Below are 21631 nucleotides of genomic sequence, written 5' to 3'. Positions count from 1 at the left end.
TAGTGGTTATATAACTGGAAGAATTTCAATGAATTCAACAAAAAGTACACTGTATTACATAATGTTGTGCAGTTAACAGTTTAGTGATAACATGTTTAGTGGTAACATGTGAACAAAATACATTGAAGTACTCTGAGTCAAGAGAGCTTCATTTAATCAACTTTACTTCATATACTTTTACCATATAGAGAAAATATCCTTCAAAACGGAGTCATTTGATTCTTCATTGTTTGTTTTAATAGCACACAGTTGTTATAAGGTATCCATTCTAGCCCTAGCATAAAATTAATCAATAAATAACTCTGAGAGAAATATCCGTAAGTCACAGGGAACTCATGTAGTTCATACTATTCTTAGTCTCTATATACAAGCTACTCTAGTGCCTGTGCACCTCCATACAATGAAACCAGGCAAGGAACGAAAGTTAGCAGCCTTACTTTTACCTTGCTAAGTGGATGCATCGGAAAGTAATAAATAGCCTCATAAAATTAATCGAGATACACTCTACCTGTCAAAGGCGAATATGACATACTTTTCATAAAGTGTAGGCAGTGTTCCTAGAAATCTCATTAAGGAAAACCCAAAATTTTCATATAAAAAGTGCACAAGGTTGTCGTGTGTGTAAAAATCTCTTAGTTTGGGTGCATTTTTTTTTTTAACGAAAATAATTCACACTACTCAAATACATTAAAAGAGTAAAAAGGCAGACAAACAAAATATACACACAAACAACAAAAGGAATGATTTATAATGAGATTTGGAATGAGGACAATGAGAGGTTACGGGGGCTTCCCTGGTGGCGCAGTGGCCGAGAGTCCGCCTGCCGATGCAGGGGACACGGGCCCGCGCCCCGGTCCGGGAAGATCCCACATGCCGCGGAGCGGCTGGGCCCGTGAGCCATGGCCGCCGAGCCTGCGCGTCCGGAGCCCGTGCTCCGCAACGGGAGAGGCCACAACAGTGAGAGGCCCCTGTACCGCAAAAACAAAAACAAAAAAGAAGAGGTTACAGGAGAGAGTCTCCCATATCACCAGTCGATGGAACTGGCTTTCACAACATAAGTGATGCCCAAAGGGAATGAGTCTGTAAATATGAAAGCTACAAGATGGGCAAACACGGACCTGAACAACTGTTAGAGTTTCTTAATTCAGGAACATAGCTTCAATGCTTTATAACTTAGGAAGCAACCCGTAAAAAACAGTCAATTGATTTGATTTCTTAGAAATTAGGAAAAAAAAATTTGAAAAAATTACTCGCTACAGTTAGCAACAGAGGAGCAATATTAAAAAATCAAAATACAACATGGGGAATATAGGAGCCAAGGTCCCAAAGTACCGAAAGATAGACTTCTTCACGTTAGAATTAAAAGATATACAGTTAAAGGAAAAATCAACCAGGCTCTGCACAGCAGGTTAAATATGCAACCACTTCAAACGGAAATGACCTAGTCCTTATGTGTAGTTCTGGGAATGTGCTCTAACATCCAGTTCTCTATAGACAAAATAGCAAAAGCACATCATTTCATTAGCAAAGGCCCCTTTGTTTTAGACTTAAATTCACCTCTGACCCACTGAAGTTTATATTAATTATCAAACTACTATTTTAATAACATTTTAAGCTTGCAATATATTTTTTCATGCCTATCCCAGATCACTGGTTCAGAGGTACATACATATGCTTTAAACTAGCCAAATTTACAAGTCTGCGCGGCATCCTCACTCAGAAAGCATTCAGACGCGATGGTTTCATAGTGTTATGATTGTTCCATCTTCTTCTAAGAGTTTTTGATCTGGAGCACGCGTTTCAAATTCTGTATTTGTGCCACTTGCTAAGGGTGCTAAGCTCACTTCATTAGAAGGAATAAAACCGTTCTGTCCAGATTCAAAACTGAGTTCAATTTGTGTTAATGATTCCAGGCTCTCGGTGTTACGAAGAGCCTTAGGGCTCTGCTGTGGCACACCATTGTCTTCAATAATAATGTCATCTTCATCGCTGTCTTCATCCTCTGGCTCAAAGCTCGGTTCGATCTGCTGTGGATAGCCAGGAAGGCTGTTGTCGGTAGACTAGCCAGAGCTGCCGGAAGTCCGACTCTTCCTAATGATCTTATTCCTCTGGTTTGCTGGTCTCACTGTGATGGTGAGGTCGTGGCTGTTTGCAATCATGTCAGCTACTTGATCTAGACTCTTCCCGGAAACTTCTGTGCCATTAACTTCTAAAACTTCATCATTAACGGCTAATAGTCCTGTGCTTTGAGCCAGACCTCCTGGCACAAGTCTGGGTATAAAGATCCTTGGGACCTTCTCTAAGCCGTGGGGTGTCACCCTGACACTGGAGCCGTCCCGGATGCAGAATCCTAGGTGTTTCTCAGTGCCATATTTGTAAAGACATACCCTACGATGTGTTTCTGGGAGAATATCCACGTCTATAACAGAAGACACAGGTCTGAAGTCCTGGGGCATACTAATGACTATGTGTGGCTTTTTTCTCTGTTTGTCAGGACGAAACAATTTGGTTAAAACATTCTTCTTTATTAGTGTGCCTGTACCAAAGGCACTGTAGTCTGCTTCTTCCTTTTTTTGTATAAAAATCCTAAGCAGTGGGTTGGCCGCTGAAACAGCTTTGTGATAATTAGCATCGTTATTTCTAGGCAGTACATCTCCATGGATGTCTGCATAGCTTACTAAAATGTCAACATTGGGTATCTTATGAACATGTTGCAGTAATCCATAAAACTCCTTAAACTTTCCAGGTTTTGATATTTCCAGTGAAAACCGACGAAATTCAGCTCCAAACTTGCTCTTCACCGCCACGGTGGGGGCCAGGCAGCCGCTGCCCGCTCCTTGCCGGTGTCTGCGGTTCATCCTGAGGCCTGGCCCGCAACGGCCTCCTCCAGCCGGGCAGCCCCTCGGAGCGCGGAGAGCGAGTGCCCGGCCGGCGGGCTTGGGACTCGGCTGCGGCCCAGGCGCCTCCTCACAGGCACCTGCAGAGGGGCGACCGCGGCTCGGGTCTCCGTGCAGAGCTCCGCTTGGCTGGCTCCTCACGCGGTGGGACCGAGGGTGAGACTGGCTGTGCGCCGGGCGGGAACGCGGCTCCCTCCCTTCGGGCCTCGGCGACGGCCGCCTGGACACTTAATTTTTAAGAGGGTGAATTAATCTTGTATAATTGGTTAAGTATCAATCCAAATAATAAAAATACTTATTTAGTGCTCCTTCTAAAATAGGGTTCCGGAAACATTTTCTGTAAACATTTACTTAGTATCAATTTTAGGCTTTGGGGGCCATGGAGTCTCTCTTCGCAGCTACTCAGCTCTGCTACTGTAGCATGAAAGCGGCTGCAGAGCAGGTGTGACGAATGGGCGTGGCTATGTTCCCATAATGCTGTTGACCAAATAGACCCCTGGCCTGTGCGCTGTAGTTTGCCCCACCCATGTTCTCTAAAAGGGCCAGTGCACTGCTAGCAATTAGGGAGTGCGTTTGGGCAGAAAGGTGAGAGAAAGAGAAGTTGCTTGGCATTGTTGCTTTTTATAAGTATAAATGTCTGCTAGCTGGGAGAAGAATATTTAGAAGCGTCCCAGAATAAATATTAACACCTAAGATTCTCACCAGAAGACAACACACAATACTGAAGCTGGCCAAGGGCTAGCTGAGAAAAGCCATGATGGAGACCACCCAGCGTTGAGTGCCACAAACACAGACTGTTAGCAGTCGAAAACAGACCAAGCAACAGTCCTCGTGTGGGGGCCAATGAGTGATGAAGCTGGACTGACTGATGGCTTTAAGTAAGGGAGGCTTTCTCGTGATTGTAATGGGGCAAAATTATGAGACTCCAACCCCTGCACTAAGCCCTTCCCTACCGAAATGGGCTTCAATTAGGAAGAAAAATTCTTATCTTAATCTAAAAAGCTCCAATTTATCCTCCAAAGTCTTTAAACAAAGAAAAAACTATGGTATTTATAGGCATCTCTGCCTTTTTTTTTTTTGCGCTGTGCGGGCCTCTCACTGGGAAGCCCAGTGAGAAGGCAGGGAAGCCCATCTCTGCCTTTTTTATTCCCCTTTTTATCTTTTCAAATATTTGGCAGTTATAGAACAATGTTATCAAGTTAGGAATCGAACTAACTTGAGGTGCTTTTGTCCCTTGTTCTCTGCATGGTATGTGTGTCTTGTGTTTTCTCGCTAGACCGTGAGCTCCTCGAGGGCAGGCACTTGGTGCTGGTACCAAGTTTAAGGCTGCTGGTACTATGAGACTTTGCTTAAAAGCTATTAACATTTGATTTTAGCCACAGCGACAGCATTAGAACTAAGAAATATAGAGATGAATGTATGTGTGTGTTACAGTTTACACAAATTTTGTTTCAGGAGGAAATGAGAACGTTTAAGATGAGAGTCCAAGAAGTGGTGAAAGAAAATGAAGAACTGCACCAAGAGCTGAATAAGAATAGTCTTGTCACCAGTGAGGAATGGCAAGTGGTGTTGTGTTTCTGGTATTTTGCTAATTAAGAAAAAGAAAAGATAATAGGAATAAACTTTATTAAATTGTCAAATATATATGTATTTTAACTAAAACATTTTAATGGAGAGTTTCTAAGAAACTAATAAGGTGTAGTGAAAACTAGTAAATTATTCTAAACTTGTATTTTAAAGGCTACTTTAAAACTTCTAAATAGGTTTATATATATATATATATATATATATATATATATATATATATTTGCTGTCTCCCATTTTTTTTTTTTTTTGCGCTACGCGGGCCTCTCACTGTTGTGGCCTCTCCCGTTGCGGAGCACGGGCTCCGGACGTGCAGGCCCAGCGGCCATGGCTCACGGGCCCAGCTGCTCCGCGGCGTGTGGGATCTTCCCGGACCGGGGCACGAACCCGTGTCCCCTGCATCGGCAGGCGGACTCTCAACCACTGTGCCACCAGGGAAGCCCTGCTGTCTCCATTTTTATCTTCTGAGGTTGTATTTTTCTAGGGCACTTTTCCCATCCCGAACCTGTTGAGTCGCATCGTTTCTTAGACCCCTCTGATGGCTCCCAGGGCTTTAGGACAGACAGTCCAGGATGAGGCCCTGCACTCCCAGCTCCCGCTTGCCCCGCCCCTTCCGCTCCCAGACAGCTGAACGCTGCCTCACTTCCAGCCTATTGTTGATGCTCTTCCCTCCCCCAGGAACACCCCTTCCTGCCCTCCTGTACCTCCATTAGGGCCCTGCTCAAATGGTGCTAGTCAGTAGCTCTCCCTGAAGGCAGAGTGAATTGTTCCTTTGTCTCAGTTTCTGACTTGGCCCTAAACACACGCCCTGTCCTTGTACCTGCCATGCTGGGCCTACCTATGTGTGTTCACACCTGTCTCCCTCTTCTCCTTTGGGAGCATCTCAAGGGCAGGGCCATGTCCTGTTCATCTAGCACGGCAGCAACAGATGCCTGTTCAGTGCACTTGAGAAAGTAAATGTCTTCAAAAGTCTAAAGGCAATACCCAAGCAGGACCAAGAAAGCAAAAGCTATTCAGGTATATCTTTTTTGCCTTGGGTAGGTATGTTATAGTTAATATTTTTTTAATGTCTTAACATCACTGAAAAAAATTAAATATTTCCCATATGTGATATATAGAAATTTGGAATTGAGTCAACAGCATTCTTACTGATTTTACTTTACTGATTTTATGGCCACTGATGTGTCAGTTGGGACTGGTTGGGCAGCTACTGGATCCTGTTGTACTGTGGCTTCCCCTGTTGAAATTTGATTTTCTTCTGTCAGGGTTCCTTGTGTGTCTCCCCTCAAACCCTCCTTGAATAGTGCCCTAGAAAGCAGGTCAGCTGGGCTGCTTCCAGGCTTCCTCTCCCAAACCCTCAGATTCTTTCTCTAACCTTGTGTATAGCTGTAAGTCAAACCTGTTTACTTCTCGTTACAGTAAAAACAAATAAAGAAAGAAAGAAAAGAAAGGCAGACCCCACTTTGAACTCCACATGCCCACTGTCTTCCCCAGTCCTGTTTATAAGACTTCAAAATATGCATCCTGCTCTAGCCTGGTGACCTGTGGCACAGGGTTGGGCTGCAGAAAGCTGTCAGTTCTGCACAGGGCCTGTTGAGGCCCTGCGGCTGGCCTCCCCCTACTCTGAATTCACTGTCCTCCAGCTGCGGCAGGACCGGGGCCTCACACCCTGTAGGCAGATCTCCTGCCACCCCGAAGCCCGTCCCAGTCGTGCCCTCACCTGCCCGGCCTAGACCGCTGCTCCCTGTGCCTGCGCAGGCGTGAGGTGCACTGCGTCCCGATCTGACCCCCGGGCACGCCGACTTCACACATCAGCAGAGTCTTTCTCCTTAGTTTCAGATAATTTCTCGATGAACTTCTGGGCTGCAGCTAAACTCTACATTTCTTTCCCTAACTGCCTCTGACCAGCTGGGTAACCTCATGCTTAATGGACCTCGTTTCTTTACCTATAAAATGGGAAGGAGAATTAAACTAAATTTGAGGTTTTGACCTTTTTTTTTTAGGAATGGGAGATCCCTTTCATTTAAAAAAGAAAGAAAAGGAGGAAGGGAGGGAGGGAGGAAGTCTGATAAGAAAGTCCAGAGTGGAGCTGCTCTGTTTGAGGCAGGCATGAGGAGGCTGGAACGGCCCGCCTAGGGGAGCTCCCCTGCGGGACAGCGTGAGGCCTTCTCGCCCCACAGGCCGGGCAGCTGGTAGGGACGCCTCCAGGTGCCAAGGAGCTAGTGCACAGCCTCTGTTGAGGGAGGTAATCACTAGAGCTGGACTCCTTTCATTTTTTCTCCCTCCTTCCTGCACCTCACTTTTTTGAGTCTAAAGTGGAAAATTGAGATAATTTACTGGTTTACCATGTACCTCGGGTGGTAAACATTTAACTAGATGATTTCTAAGATCCCTTTAGCTCATTTTCACTGGATTTTGCGATCATGAGGTTGAGCTGAGCTGGGATTTACTTTGCACCAACTGTCAGGATACGGTTTGCGCAGGTGAAATTCAACCTGGGGGGTTCAAGCGGGGCGTTTTGTACATGGGGGTTTCTATTCTCTTCTTTCTACTTTTGTATATGTTTGAAATTTTACATTTTAACAAGTTACTAAAGCAGTTCGTAATTCACACTTCCTTTCTGTCCTTTCCCTCAATTTAATGGAAATGGCAAGACTTACTATGTTAATAACATGTTTAGCATTAAAACATGTCATTACCTACAACACATTTGATGCTTTCTTTTAGACTCAGGAGTGTCTCTAATCATTCTGCACCTGAATGTCAGTATGTAATTTTGTAAATCAATTGTAGGCGTCAGCTTCAGACTCAAGCAGAACTGGTTTTAGAGGAAAACAAGTTGTTGATAGAGCAGTTGGAGATTCAGCAAACAAAAGCCAAGGACACGCACCAGGAGCGTCTCCAGGAAGGTGAGCGGTCCTTCCCGCGAGTGGTGGTGATGCTGTGACGTCGCCATTGTGTCATTTTACACTGGTACCACCCCCAACCCCACTTGAAGACACTGGAAGTCATGTTTTTTAGAACATGTTTTTTACTGAAGGGCAGCTGTTTATGTTATAGCATATCCAGCCATCACCCGTGATGCACTGACTGCTTTCTCTTAGACTCTACGGTGCCGAGTTACTCTCTTCTGTAAATCAATTGTGGATGACAGCTTTAGAGCAGAACTGAGTTTTGGGGAAAACAGTGTGCCACGTAACTGGGAAAAATCGTGTGAGATGAATATTTGAAACAACACGAGGACACGTTCCCCAAAATTTGTTGAATGAGTAAATAAGTAGGAACCATTGACTCTCTAAACAGTTTCTCTGTGCTCTCGCCCTTCCTTCAGCGCTGCAGGCGCTGCCGTAGCTTAAATCTCCGTCAGATCCTTTCTGTGAGCGCCTCCTCTCCCCACGTGTCCCACCCCCCACCCCCCGCCCTGCCGCCCCATCCCAGGAGCCTCACAGCGTATGACAGTGGACTTTGTAGTGGCCAGACTGAGTCATTTATTCCACTTCGATTAAAACCAAAACTTATGAGCACAAAAGAGAGTGGTATTTTTTTTTTCTTTGGCTTTACTGATTTTTCTTTTCTGGTGAAGAACAATGTAGGACAGGAGGCCAAGATACAAGCTGTCTTCTGTGAGCCAGCATGAGTCCTTTCTGTTTCCCCTCCTGCACCTGTTATTCAGCGGCTTCCCTTTCCACACCACGGAAGAGTCCGCTACCAGCCCCTGCTGTAGCTGAAGCTGCGGGGCTGGTGCTTGGCTTGTGTCTGCCGGCCAGGCCGGGTCCGCAGTGAGAGCAGCTCTCAATCCAGCAGGAGTTTCCTCCCCATAGACTGAGCAGGCACAGGAGTAGCTGCCTTTGTCCTGGCATTGCTTGGGGTGGAGGGGAGACAAAGCCTCAAAGATCAGAGACGACAGGGAAATTAATTTCATAATTACTGAGCTGACTCTCAAACACAGCAGATCTAAACAGGTAGGATGATTATTTTGGCCTGTGTGATTCAGTCAGCTGCCCACGTTATTTTCCCATTTCCCAGAAACAGCTATTCATTTCGTTCAACTAAATGTTTTCCCAGAACAGAAGGATTTAGAGTTCTACTCTGTAATACTTCTGAGTGCTAGTTTCAGCAGATGCCCAGGAAGTATCTTAATATGACATACTTCCATGTCACTTAGGATGAAAATATTTATGATTTACTTTAGATGTAGGACACTAAACATAAAAAGTTAATGAAGAAAGGGAAGAAAAACAAATTCTGCCCTTAGTTGGGCCATACTTGATGTCCTTAAAATCTTGAAAATCTTGCAGTTTTAGGGATGACATCATGATGTACACTTGTACATCTGTGTGTGACTTAAGGCTTCAGTCTTTGGAAAGTCAGTTCCTTGAAGACTGGAATCACGTCTTGTTAAATATTATATATTTAACAATAATATCAGTATATTGATCCCCAGTAAGAAAGTGTATATTGAGTGACTACTTAATATAGGGACAGTAATTGCTAAGTACAAAGGCTTTGGTATTAATTTCTAAATCGCCAGCACATTTTTTTTAAGATCATCTTTTTTTTTTTTTTTATTTTTTTGCGGTACGCGGGCCTCTCACTGCTGTGGCCTCTCCCGTTGCGGAGCACAGGCTCCGGACGCGCAGGCTCAGCAGCCATGGCTCACGGGCCCAGCCGCTACGCGGCATGTGGGATCTTCCCGGACCGGGGCACGAACCCGTGTCCCCTGCATCGGCAGGCGGACTCTCAACCACTGCGCCACCAGGGAAGCCCAGAGATCATCTTTTATAAGCTCTCACTAGTATTAGTAATCAGTAATCATGCCTTATTAGCTCTTCTGTACCAAGTCTTTATCCGTCTATTTTGTGTTTCAGTTTCTAAACTGACTAAACAGCTAATGCTTCTGGAGGCTAAAACACAGAGCCAAGAAAAGGAGCTAACTAAAAGTAAGGAGCAATTGGAAATTTTGCGGACGGAATGCCAGGAGCTAAAACTACAGTTGGACAGCAAAGTTGCAATAGAAGTGCACACTTCAATTGTAAATGAATTAAAAAGGTAAGGACTCAATGTCTTTTCAAGCATTAATGTGTCACCATGCATGTTGTTATAGGCAGGTAGAGAGAGGGTGCTCCCTCTTTTTTTGAGTCATTTTGCTACACCAGCACAGGAGTCCAAGACTAAGAATGGTAAATATTTTATTAAAGTAGAACAAGGCCGTCCTTGAGGGCTGTGGTCTACAGTTTGTGTGTAGGTATATGATTTTTTCCCCTACTGTTCCAGCCTCTCTTGTTTTTAGAGGTGAAATGAAAGGATAGAACCGTAAAATGAAATACAGTGCAGCCATTAAACATGATGTCACAGAAGAATATTTTTGACATTGGAAAATAGCCACAATATATTTGTAAGTGAAGAGATTAGGTTACAAAACAGTATGTACAGAATGATTGCAATTTTATTTAAAAAGAAAAAAGGGGGGCTTCCCTGGAGGTGCAGTGGTTGAGAGTCCGCCTGCCGATGCAGGGGACACAGGTTCGAGCCCCGGTCCGGGAAGATCCCACATGCCGCGGAGTGGCTGGGCCCGTGAGCCATGGCCGCTGAGCCTGCGCATCCGGAGCCTGCGTGTACGGAGCCTGTGCTTTGCAACGGGAGAGGCCACAATAGTGAGAGGCCCGCGTACTGAAAAAAAAAAAAAAGAAAAAAGGGGTGTGTGTGTGTGTGTGTGTGTATTAAGCTGACCAGCCATCCCAGTTTGCCTGGGACTGAGCGGTTTCCCAGGATGCGGGACTTCTCGTGTTAACGAAGATGACTGGGACGAGTTCATCACTCTTGTGTGTGTATGTCTGTCTGTGTCTGTGTAATTACATATATGTATATAAAATTACTTATATTCCATACGTACATAGAGAAAGGATTGGAAGAATGGAAAAATAGTAATAGAAATTATCTTTGGCAGGTGAAATTATGGGTGTATCAGCAGTCAGTGTTCTCCAAAGAAACAGCCAATAGGATATGTATAGGTTATGTATGTATATATCTGGAGAAAACGAGAGAGATTTATTTTAAGTAGCGGCTCGTGCAGTTGTGAGGGCTGGCAAATCCAGGCTCCATAGGGCAACCCAGCTGGCTGGGGACTCAGGCTGGAACCTGAGACTATGTTATAGTGTTGAGGCAGAATTCTTTCTTCTTTGGGAAACCTCAGTTTTTGCTCATAAGGTCTTCAACTAATGGGATGAGGCCTGCCCACATTATCAAGGATAATCTCCCTTAAAGTCAACTGACTGAGATGTTAGTCACGTATCCAAAATACCTTCACAGAAACATCTAACGAGTATTTGACCAAACAACTGGGCACCATAGACTAGCCAAGTTGACGCATAAACTTAACTATCATAACGAGTAATGTAATGTAAATTTTCTTTGTGTTTTCTCTGCTTTCCAAGTGTTCTGTTATGAATGCATATGACTTTTGTAATAGAGAAGAAATAATTTTTTAAATGGTGGGGCTTTCAGCTCAAGGTAGTTGATGTGGGGGGAATAAATGAGTTAGTGCATACAAAGTGCTTAGCTTGGTGTATCAGTAAATGCGGATGATAAGAAGTACAGGAACCCAGTGTTTTGACTATACTATTGCATGCTGTCTGGGCCAGGTCTGTACTTTACTTTTCTGTTCCAGTAGAGGAAGGACATTTTTTTGAAGTCATATTCATCTTTATGATTTTATTTTCCTCAAATACTCACTCCTGTGGCTCATTTTTTTTTTTTATGGATGCGTCATAACCACATATCCTAATAGCCCCGTAGAGGTGAGTATAAAAGGTATAAAAAATTTCTGAAGGAAGCCACTAATTGGCAATGGGAGTGAAGGCAATGGGAGATGTGGTCATGGAAGGAACAAACAGGTCACCAAATCTCTTTTAAGTGGAAACTGGGTCAGGAATGTAGTGGCTCAGAAGGCACTGGACTGGGAGGTGTTTCCTGCTAGTCTCAGCCTGTCAGTAGTGATGCTGTCTGATAGAAATGCCTGAAGCACTCACCTGGGCCATCCTACTTCTGGCGAGCTACCCCCTCCCACCCCAGCCCCACCCAAGTGTTGTTTTGGCTGGGCCAGGCCCTTACAGTTCTTGTTCTGATTGTAAGATGCGCCCCAGCAGCACCATCAGGAAACGCTGAAGAAACAAGTTTCATTCCTCACAGGTCCTAGAGGGTTCACGGTACACCTGGGGCCACATGACAAGGTCAAGGGTAGAGAGAGAGACAGCACAGACCTGAGATTCTGCCCTTTTTGGGGTCAAGGGTGAAGTGCCTAGGGTTTCACGGGTTCACTCTTTACTGGCGAAAGCAGGAATTTGGGGCAGGAAGGGGGCCACTGAAGCGGTCAGTACCTAGGGCACCCAGAGCTTTCTAAAAGGGGAACCTTATGGGTAAGATGGCCTGGCTCTTTGTCTAGTTGTGTGGCCGGCAGTATGTTTATTCGAGAAGCATGTCTTTGAAATGGAAGCCTCAGATCCAAAGCTTAATGTCAGGCACTTACACCACAGTCAGAAAAGCCGCTTGTCAGGTCCTTACGCTCCAGGAGGGAAAGCCCTGGTGCCAGCTTTTTGCTGAGAGGCTTTGGACTCCGAGTTGACAGGTGGGGTAAGGAATAGAGGAATGAGGAGGGTAGAGGTGGGGGAGTGTTGAGCCTGTTGGCACTCTTGGAGAGGAAATCTGTAACGTGGGAAGAGGGGCATGGATTCATCAGAGACGGAGTATGTGAATTCGGGGAAGTGTGTATAGGCGGTAGGTACCAAGACCTGGTAGAAAAATAGGCAAAATAAGGAGAAGGAAACCCAGAGTGTTTCGGTCTGGGCTACTCCACACAGGGGCCAAGGACATCTTGGAGCCAAGGACACCTTGGAGTTAGGCTAAAGGTGACAGAAGGGCCTCTGGGGCTTCAGTGCACTTGCCCTCTGGTTGCCTCGGTGAGGGGGAGCCCTTCCCATGCTGCTGTCATAATAGAGATAACGCCACATACAAAAGAGGAATTATTAACTAGCAGCAGAGCGGCTGTTGAACTAGCTCCTACAATGGGGGTGAGTCTGAGTTAGGAAAGGGTTGTACCTCAGGCAAAGGTGAGGTCATGAAGAAAAGATTTTTATTGATGTAGAAAAAGGTTGGTCTGAACCTCTGCTCAGTGAGCTTCTCGGTATGGTGCACATGTGTCGTTCTCCTATCCTGTTGAAGGCAGTGCAGGTAGTCAACCCAGAGTGGCTTATCCACTTTGTCTTGCTTGTTCTGCTTATTGGCAACCATACCTGGAAGGAACTGTGATGCAGGAAACGGCAGAAGCTTATTTTCCTAGTGAACTGTCCAGTTGGCTTAGACTAAGACTGGTGGTTACAACTTGAAGCTTAGATTGCTGTTTGCTTTTACTATTGCCTAGAAAGCTCGAGCTTACCCGGCTTGGGTGATGGGAGAGAAACCAGGTGTCAACCTACGTCACTAAAGAAATTTAGCAAACTCTTTTGGGGAGAGCTAAGGGTTTGTGGTGACTAGTGGTATCTACGAAAGGCAAGCCTTCCTTATCCTGGTTTTGGGGGGTCCTGTATCCTAAAGTGAAGCCAGCTATTCACATAACTCACCTACACAGATGGAGTCCTGGTCATCAGTCAGCGATGTGTCAGCTCAGGGAGGCACCAGGACAGAACAGTCCCCTGCTACAGTGCACACCAAATACCCAGTCTTCATCCTAAAGTAAGAATAGACGGCTAGATGTGACCAACAGCAAGGAGCATTGGGTGTAGGGGGGAAATTGCAATGGAGGGGACTTAGATGAGCAGAGAAACTCACTTCAAGGGAAACTGAGATTACACAGGGGATTGAGGAGAGCTTTTTGGCCGTGCCAGGCGGCTCAGCTCCCCAACCAGGGATTGAACCCAGGCCCTTGGCAGTGAAAGCCCGGAATCCTAACCCACTAGGCCATCCGGGCGCTCCCAAGGAGAGTTTAAAAGAATAAAATGCCATGGCAAAAAAAGTGTAATCACTAAATAAGAAAAATTAAAAACGATTACCAGAATTTTCAAAAAAACATCAGTTGAAGGGCTGAAAGAGAAATTTGTGGATTCACCTAGAACATCAGGAAACAAACAGTTGGGAATGGAGAGAAAAGATAACAGATGGAAGACCCACCCAAGAGGTGCAGCCTCAGATCGTCAGGAATCACAGAGAGATTAAAGAAAATGGAAAGGGAGGCATTCATAGTTGAAGGGCATTTCCAGGTCCCTGAAGCCGTTGATTAAAAGGACCCACAGAACCCAAAATTCTCAGACAAAGACTATACAACAGCTGGTGGCTGTGTGCTTAAAGAAAGAAAAGACAGGCTCCAAACTGTCTTCGGGGAGCTCTAAACGCGACAATAGTGGGTTTGAACAGGAAGAAGTAGAATGTTTAGAACTGAAAAATACAAACTCAGTGGATGGGCTTAACTACAGATTAGATACAGCTGAACTGTGAAATAGCGAACTGAAATAGGTCAGAAGCAAAACTAGTTCGGGATGACACAGAGTGTTCAAAGGTTGAGGTACCACTAGATTGGAGACAAGAATCAGCATAGGGATATATTTAAATCAAAAGGAGTGGTTAGAGATGGGATAGCTGAGAGTCTTCCCCAGCCGAAGATGACGATGCATGGTTTGTGCTGGCCCGACGGGGTCAGTTTCCTTCGGAGGAGTTCAGCGGCAGCAGGCTCTTAACAGGGGTGCTGTGGTCCCTTAGATGGTAGCTTCAGAGCGCTGGATACAAGCAAAGCCTGGATGACCTAGGATTTTATTACCAGAAAAAATCCCTTTCAGAAGTGAAGTCAAATAAGGGTATTTTCCAACCCAAACTGAGTGTCACCACCAGCAGACCTGCATTAAAGGCCATTCCAGGAGGGTATAGAAGGCATAAGTCTGGAGGAGGAAAGTAACTCAAGGTGGCACATCTGAGAAGCAAGATGGAACTAAAATACAGTGGTAAATTTGTGGGTAAATGTAAATGAACATTGATTCTATAAACCAATAATGATAATATCTTTGGAGACTTAAAAATACATAGAATTAAAATGTACAACAGAAAGAGCATATAATTAGTGAGGGTGGTAAATGGGATTTGTGTTCTAAAGTCTATCATTCAGAAGAGGATAGAGGTGTTGATTATAGTTTGAAAATACGCATGATGAAATTTCTGGGAACAGAATGTGTTTAACTTCTAAACTAGTACAGGGAAAGAAAGAATGATTTTTTTAAAAAGTAATCCAAATGATGTCAAGAAAAGGTAGAACAAGTGGGAAAACAGGAAACACAAAATAAAATGTTAGATTTAAAAGCAAATGTATCGGTAGTAGGGAAAGTGAAATAGAGAAGCTCATCACTCACAGGTCCTGGAGGAGGTGCACAGCACTCCTCGCGGGGCCACGTGGGAGGTCAAGGCAGGTGCAGGCAGAGAGAAGCCGCAGGACCTGAGGCACATGCCCTTATTAGGGTCCGTGGGTGGAGTGCTTTGGGCTTCCTGGGCTAAGGCCAATTGGTCAGTTCAAACCAGAAAAGAGCAGGGTTTGGGTAAGGTTCAAGGGGGAGAGGGGGTTCTTACCTAAAGGGCACATGAGGGGAAGGCCCTGCGAGCTGAGGAAGGAGGGTCGTTGGGGGAGTCATATGAGGAACGTACATTGACTTGTGACTCTGCTGGCTGTTATAGGGCCTGTGCTCCAGAGCGGGGCTAGTGTCTGTTCAAGACCCCCGCAGGCCTCTTGGCCACACGAAATGGATGCCAAGGCAGCAGTATCACGGAGTAGTTTACCAGAACTCTCAACAGCAGCTCTGTGTTGTCGCTAAGATATACATCTCAAACATAAGGACACAGAAAGTGCAAAAGTAAAAGGACAGAAAGAGTTATACTACTCAAACACGAACCAAAAGAAAGGTGGTAAAGTATATTAACATCTGACAAGGTAAATGTTAAGGTAAAGACTCCACATAACAAAGGGGATCAATTCATAGAGACGAAAGGTTCAATCCATCAACTAGATGCACCTAAAAGTAAGTTCGTGACAATACATTTGGAAATTTAGATGAAATAGTCACATTCGTTGAAAAATATAACTTGTCAAAACTGACTTATAAAGAAAAAGAATACCTGAATATTCCTTTAGTCATTAAAGAAATTGAATCCAGAGATCTTCCCTTGAAGAAAACTACCGGCCTAGATACCTTCACAAAGGAGCTCTAAAAATATTCAAGGAGGAAATAATTCTAGTCTCACCTAAACACTTCTTAAAGAGCAGAAAAAGAGTTAATGCTCTCTAATTCATTTTATGAGGTAAATATAACCTTGATACCAAAACCCAACAATGATGGTATAAGAAAGGAAAATTACATTTCATTTTCACTCATGAATCTAGATGTAAAAACTCTAAAAACAGTATTAGTAATAGATGTGAACAACTTTAATGGTTCTGCTGAAAAATAAAACTACAGTAAATGTCACTCTCAGTGGTGGAATGTTGCAAGCTTTCCTATTGAGACTGGAAACAGTACAGAGATGCCCTCTGATACCATTTCTAAACAGCATAAACAGCATTGGTTACTAAATGCTAACTAGTGCACATGGCAAGAAAAAGAAAATTATAAAGTTTGGGAAGAAAGAAATAACAGTGTCATTATTTATAGATGATAGAATTCCATATGTAGAAAACAGATCTACAAATAAATCATTAGAAATAATAATAGACTTTTGCACTATGGTAATCGGAACAGCGTGTTATTGGCACAAAAATAGAAATGTGGATCGATGGAACAGAAGAGAGAGCCCAGAAATAAACCCACACACCTATGGTCAATTAATCTTTGACAAAGGAGGCAAGAATATACAATGGGAAAAAGACAGTCTCTTCAGCAAGTGGTGTTGGGAAAGCTGGACAGCCACATGCAAATCAGTGAAGTTAGAACACACCCTCTCACCATACACAAAAATAAAACTCAAAATGGCTTGAGGACTTAAACATAAGACGTGACACCGTAAAACTCCTAGAAGAGAACATAGGCAAAACATTCTCTGACGTGAATCATACCGAGGTTTTCTAAGGTCAGCCTCCCAAGGCAGTAGAACTGAAAACGGAAGTAAACAAATGGGACCTGATCAAACTTACAAGCTTTAGCTCAGCAAAGAAACCATGAACAAAATGAAAAGACAACCCACAGAATGGGAGAAAATATTTGCTAACGATGCAACCATCAAGGGCTTAATTTCCCAAATATACAAACAGCTCATACAACTCAGTAACAACAACAACAACAAAACCCAATTGAACAATGGGCATAAGACCTAAAGAGACATTTCTCCAAAGAAGACATACAAATGGCTAATATCCACATGAAAAGATGCTCACCATCGCTAATTATTAAAGAAATGCAAATCAGAACTACAGTGAGGTACCACCTCATGCTGGTCAGAGTGGCCATCATTAGAAACTCTACAAATAACAAATGCTGGAGAGGGTGTGGAGAAAAGAGAACCTTTCTACAGTGTTGGTGGGAATGTAAGTTAGTGCAGCCACTGTGGAAAATGGTATGGAGGTTCCTCAGAAAATTAGAAATAGAATTACCATATGATCTAGCAGTCCCACTCCTGGGCATATATCCAGACAAAACTAGAATTCTAAAAGATATATGGACCCCTAAGTTTATAGCAGCACTATTCACAATAGCCAAGACATGGAAACAACCTAAATGTCCATCAACAGATGAATGGATAAGGAAGATGTAGTACATATATACAGTGGCATACTACTCAGCCATAAAAATGATAACAAAATAATGCCATTTGCAGCAACATGGATGCAACTAGAGATTATCATACTAAGTCAGTCAGAAAGGCAAATACTATATGATATCACTTATATGTAGAATTCAAAATATGACACAAATGAACCTATCTTATCTGTGAAACACAAACAGAATCACGGACATAGAGAATAGACTGGTGGTTGCCAAGGGGGAGGGGGGTGGGAGAGGGATGGATTGGAAGTTTGGGGTTAGCAGATGCAAACTGGTTTATATAGAATGGATAAACAACAAGGTTCTACTGCATAGCACAGGGAACTATATTCAATTCTGTGATAAACCATAATGGAAAAGAATACGAAAAAGCACGTATATGCGTATAACTGAGTCACTTAGCTGTACAGCAGTAATTAACACAACATTGTAAATCAACTATGCTTCAATAAAAATAGAAATAATAATGAATTTTTGCAACATTGGTAGAAACAAAGTCAATTTATAAAAATCGATTGTATTTCTTTGTAGGAATAAATATGTAGAAAATGAGATTTTGAAAAAGACCCCCCCCCAAAAAAAGGGAAAGAAATGAGGAAGAAAAGAGCTATCTACAAAGCATCACAAATAGAAAGGAATAGAAAGATTCACAGTACTTTTATTGGAAAAATCATTAAACTTTATTGATAATTTCACTGGGTAAAGATTCCAAGTTGACGGGTTTTTGGTTTTGGAGTCTTTTCCCATTCAGTTTAAAGGTGTTCTCTATAGCCTTCTGTCTTGCATTGTGTCTAATGAAAATCTGCAGTGGTTATTATCTTTGTTCTTCTGAACAGTGATGTCTTTTCTCTTCGGCTTCTTCTAATAATTTTCCTTTGTTGCTGGTTTTTAGCATTTACTTAGGATGTACCTTGGTGTGGTTTCTTTATGTTTATTCAGCTTTAGGTTGATTGAGCTTCTTGGGCTGTGGATATATATTTTTCATCAGGTTTGGAAATAATTTAGCCGTTATTTCTTCCATATTCTTTTCCATTTTTCCCTCTCTCATCTCTCCTCCTGGGACCACTTGATACTGTCTCATGGGCCTCTGATGCTCTGTCCATTTCTTTTTCCTGCTCTTGTTTCTCTCTGTGCTTCAAATGGGTAGTTTATATTGCTTGTCTTCCAGTTCACTAATCTTTTCTTCTGTAGCGTCTAATCTTTCTATTCTCATCCAACATATTGTTTACCTCTTCCACTTGTTTTTTTCCATCACTAGAAGATCCATTTGAGTCTTTTTTGTAGTTTTCATTTCTCTCCTCCCCATGCTGTTATTCTCTATTATATGCCATCATCTCTCTGACTTCTGTATCCGTTCTGTTGATTATTTTTTTCCCTCTTGATCATGGACCCTATTTTATTGCTTATTCCCATGCTTGATTGGATATGACTATTGTAGATTTTGTGTTGCTGGATGCTAGATTTAGTGCATCGCTTTGAATAGTGTTACATTTTGTCCTAGTGCACACTTATGTTACTAGACAGTAGTTGGATTCTTTCAAAGCTTGCTTTTTTTAGGGTAGGCCCAAAGCAGCCTTTAGTCAGGGCTAGTTTAACCCTACTACAAAGGCAGTAATACCCTTCTGAGGGTTATCGCCAATCTCCCTTATATGATAAGGTCTTTCTACTCTGGCTGGTGGGCTCCTGCACTATTCCCAGTTCTTGGTGAACGTCAGGAATTATTCTGCCTCCTTGTTTCTCGTGGTTCTTTCCTCGGCCTCAGGTAGTTTCCTCTCATACATGTGCAGATCAGTAGTCAGCCAAAGACTGGTGGTGAGCCCGCCTAAAGATCTCCAGAGTCCTTCCTCTCTCCCTGTCACTCCCTCCTCTCTGCCCACAACTTCTACCTGCCTTGGCCTCTCTGATCTCTGATCTCTGATCTCTGAGTCCTCAACTCAGCAAGTCCACTGGGTTTGGTTTGGGTTTTCCCTCCCTGTACTGCGGCCAGGCAGTAAGCTGGAGCAGTCGTAGTACTCACCTTGTTATTTCCCTCTCAGGGATCACAGTCCTGTACTGCCTATTGTCCAAAGTCTGAAAACTGTTGTTTCTTATGTTTTGCCTGGTTTTCTAGCTGAATAAATCTGGTCTCTGTAACTCTGTCTTGGCTGGAAGCAGAAAGAAGTCTTTGTATTTTCAGTCTTCTTCTTTAACCCTTTATCGTAAATCCAGGTCAGTGTGTCCAGTAAAATAATAGTTAAATTATTTTTCAGTGAAATAAATGAATTCTGGTTTTTATATATTCTTGAGTTACAGTTGATAAATTAATCTTAAAATTATAAATTGTTATGTATTCCTGCTGCACGTGACAAGTATGCGGCTCCTACCACACGCTTCTCTCTCTGCAAACGTGACAACACCCAAGCTGCTGTTCAGCAGAATGCGTGCACTCACCTCAGACTGCCCAGATGTCACAGCAACGTTGAAATGCTATAAAAGTTTTGGAGCCATTTTCTCAATTTCTGTGCTTATCTTGTGGATGAGTAACAGACAGCTGGAGACTGCCCATCTGATCCATCTGAGGACCACACTTTGAGTCGCACTGCCCTAGAGAATCCTGCAAGTGTGTGTGCAGAATATAGCCCAAGTGACTGTCATCAGGAAAACGAATGTATAGTGTTTGGTATACTGATACAACGAAATATTCTATAGCCACACAAAAAGACGGGTGAGTCTCATAGGCGTAATGACACTAAAGTACATATAGTCCCTTTGTGCACCTATGAATGGGTCTTGGTTCCCTTTATATCTGGTTCCAATACTGGCAAACTGAACTAAGCTGTAGTGATGCATAGATAGACGATGACACTATAGAGATGATTAAGGAGGGACTCCATGACTGGGGGCGTGGGAGGGAACACATGGGAGTGTCTGGGGTACCAGAAGTGTTCTGTTTCTTGACCTGTGTGGTAATTATGTGGGTGTTCACTATAATTGTTTGTTAAAATATGCATTTACCGTTTGTATAGTTTTCTATATTACATTTCACAATTTAAAAATTTAAGTCATGGTTTTTCACCAGAGGAACTAAAATCAGAAATGGTCAGCAGAAGTTTCTTCTGAGGAGTGAGACTCTAGGGATAGAATAGGACACATTTTATTAAAAAAAATTTTTTTAATCAACTATTTCTCCCACCAAATATTAAGTGTTAACTTTTTGTATGTGTGTGCAAATTGTTTCCACCTTTTTTTGTTTGTTTTAAGAACTATATTGTTAGAAATACAGCTGAAGCCCCTTTTAACCACCATCCTTAGTCCCATTGTTTTCCCTGGCTTTCCAAAAGCAATCACTATCATAAACTTGGAATTATATTTCCAATCTATTTTTTATTTCTACATGTATCCATGAATGACATAGTATTTTTTTGGTGTGTTTTATGTGTTCATAAGTGAATTCATACTTTTAGTATCTTCGCTTTTTACACTCAATTTTCAAACATCTTTCTATGTTGAGATAGATACATAGAGTTTATTCTTTTTTTTTTTTTTCCTTTGGCTGCATTGGTTCCTCATTGCTGCGCACAGGCTTTCTCTAGTTGCGGCAAGCAGGGGCTACTCTTCGTTGCAGTGCGTGGGCTTCTCATTGCAGTGGCTTCTGTTGTTGCAGAGCACCGGCTCTAGGTGCACGGACTTCAGTAGCTGTGGCACACAGGCTCAGTAGTTGTGGCTCGCCGGCTCAGTTGCTCCAGTGCATGTGGGATCTTCCCGGAGCAGGGCTCGAACCCATGTCCCCTGCAATGGCAGGTGGATTCTTAACCACTGCACCACCAGGGAAGTCTGAGAGTTTATTCTTTTTAACTGCATGGTGGTATTCCATCATATGAAATACTGCATTTTACTTAGCCTATTAATGGAAGTTTAAATTGTTTCTAAGTTTGTTCCTTTAAGCAATGCCCCAGTAAACTTTCTTGTGCAGTTTATCGGTTTCCCTAAATACATACCTAGAGGTGGCATTGTTTGGCCGTAGTGTAAATGCATTTTCTAGATTTTGACATATTGTTCTCTGAGGCGGCTGTGCACGCCCACCAGCACTTTCCCAGCATTTCCTATTGTCTTTGGTTGCTTTTCATTGTGAACTTTTTGACTGATTTTGTGAATCGATTGATTTTGGTGTCAGGTAAGTGGCAAAATTACCTTTAAATAAAATTCTAAACTCAAAACAAAATGCAGCAAAGAAAAAAGATAAAAGATGAGTTTAATTCAAACCCCAACTCTGTGGGTTTTGTCCAGGTGTGTCCTCTGCTCTTTGACTAACTAAAAGTAGTAAACTAGAGAGCAGTGGAAACTGGAAAATTCCTGACTGAGTGTTCAGGGAGCCAACCGAGGCTG

At 43.1% G+C, this 21631-nt stretch overlaps 1 protein-coding gene and 1 pseudogene across 5 annotated transcripts in view; one reads left to right on the top strand and one right to left on the bottom strand.

Moving 5' to 3' along the window:
- CEP89 (centrosomal protein 89) overlaps positions 1-21631 on the top strand; it is a 79854-nt gene that overhangs the window by 41314 nt on the left and 16909 nt on the right. For all 5 annotated transcript variants that reach the window (XM_027079327.1, XM_027079326.1, XM_027079325.1 and 2 more), the window contains 3 exons: positions 4353-4456; positions 7275-7390; positions 9350-9530. In XM_027079327.1, coding sequence (XP_026935128.1) covers positions 4353-4456; positions 7275-7390; positions 9350-9530 — 401 coding nt within the window. The remainder of the gene's footprint in view (positions 1-4352; positions 4457-7274; positions 7391-9349; positions 9531-21631) is intronic.
- On the bottom strand, positions 1673-3048 carry LOC113605773 (partitioning defective 6 homolog beta pseudogene; annotated as a pseudogene).

Source organism: Aethalodelphis obliquidens, unplaced genomic scaffold, assembly GCF_003676395.1.
Source record: "Aethalodelphis obliquidens isolate GAN/ISIS:26980383/991018 unplaced genomic scaffold, ASM367639v1 scaffold43, whole genome shotgun sequence".
NCBI classification, from domain to species: Eukaryota; Metazoa; Chordata; class Mammalia; order Artiodactyla; family Delphinidae; genus Aethalodelphis; species Aethalodelphis obliquidens.
Note: the sequence above shows the minus strand (reverse complement) of the source record. Positions and strands in the feature narration are given on the sequence as shown.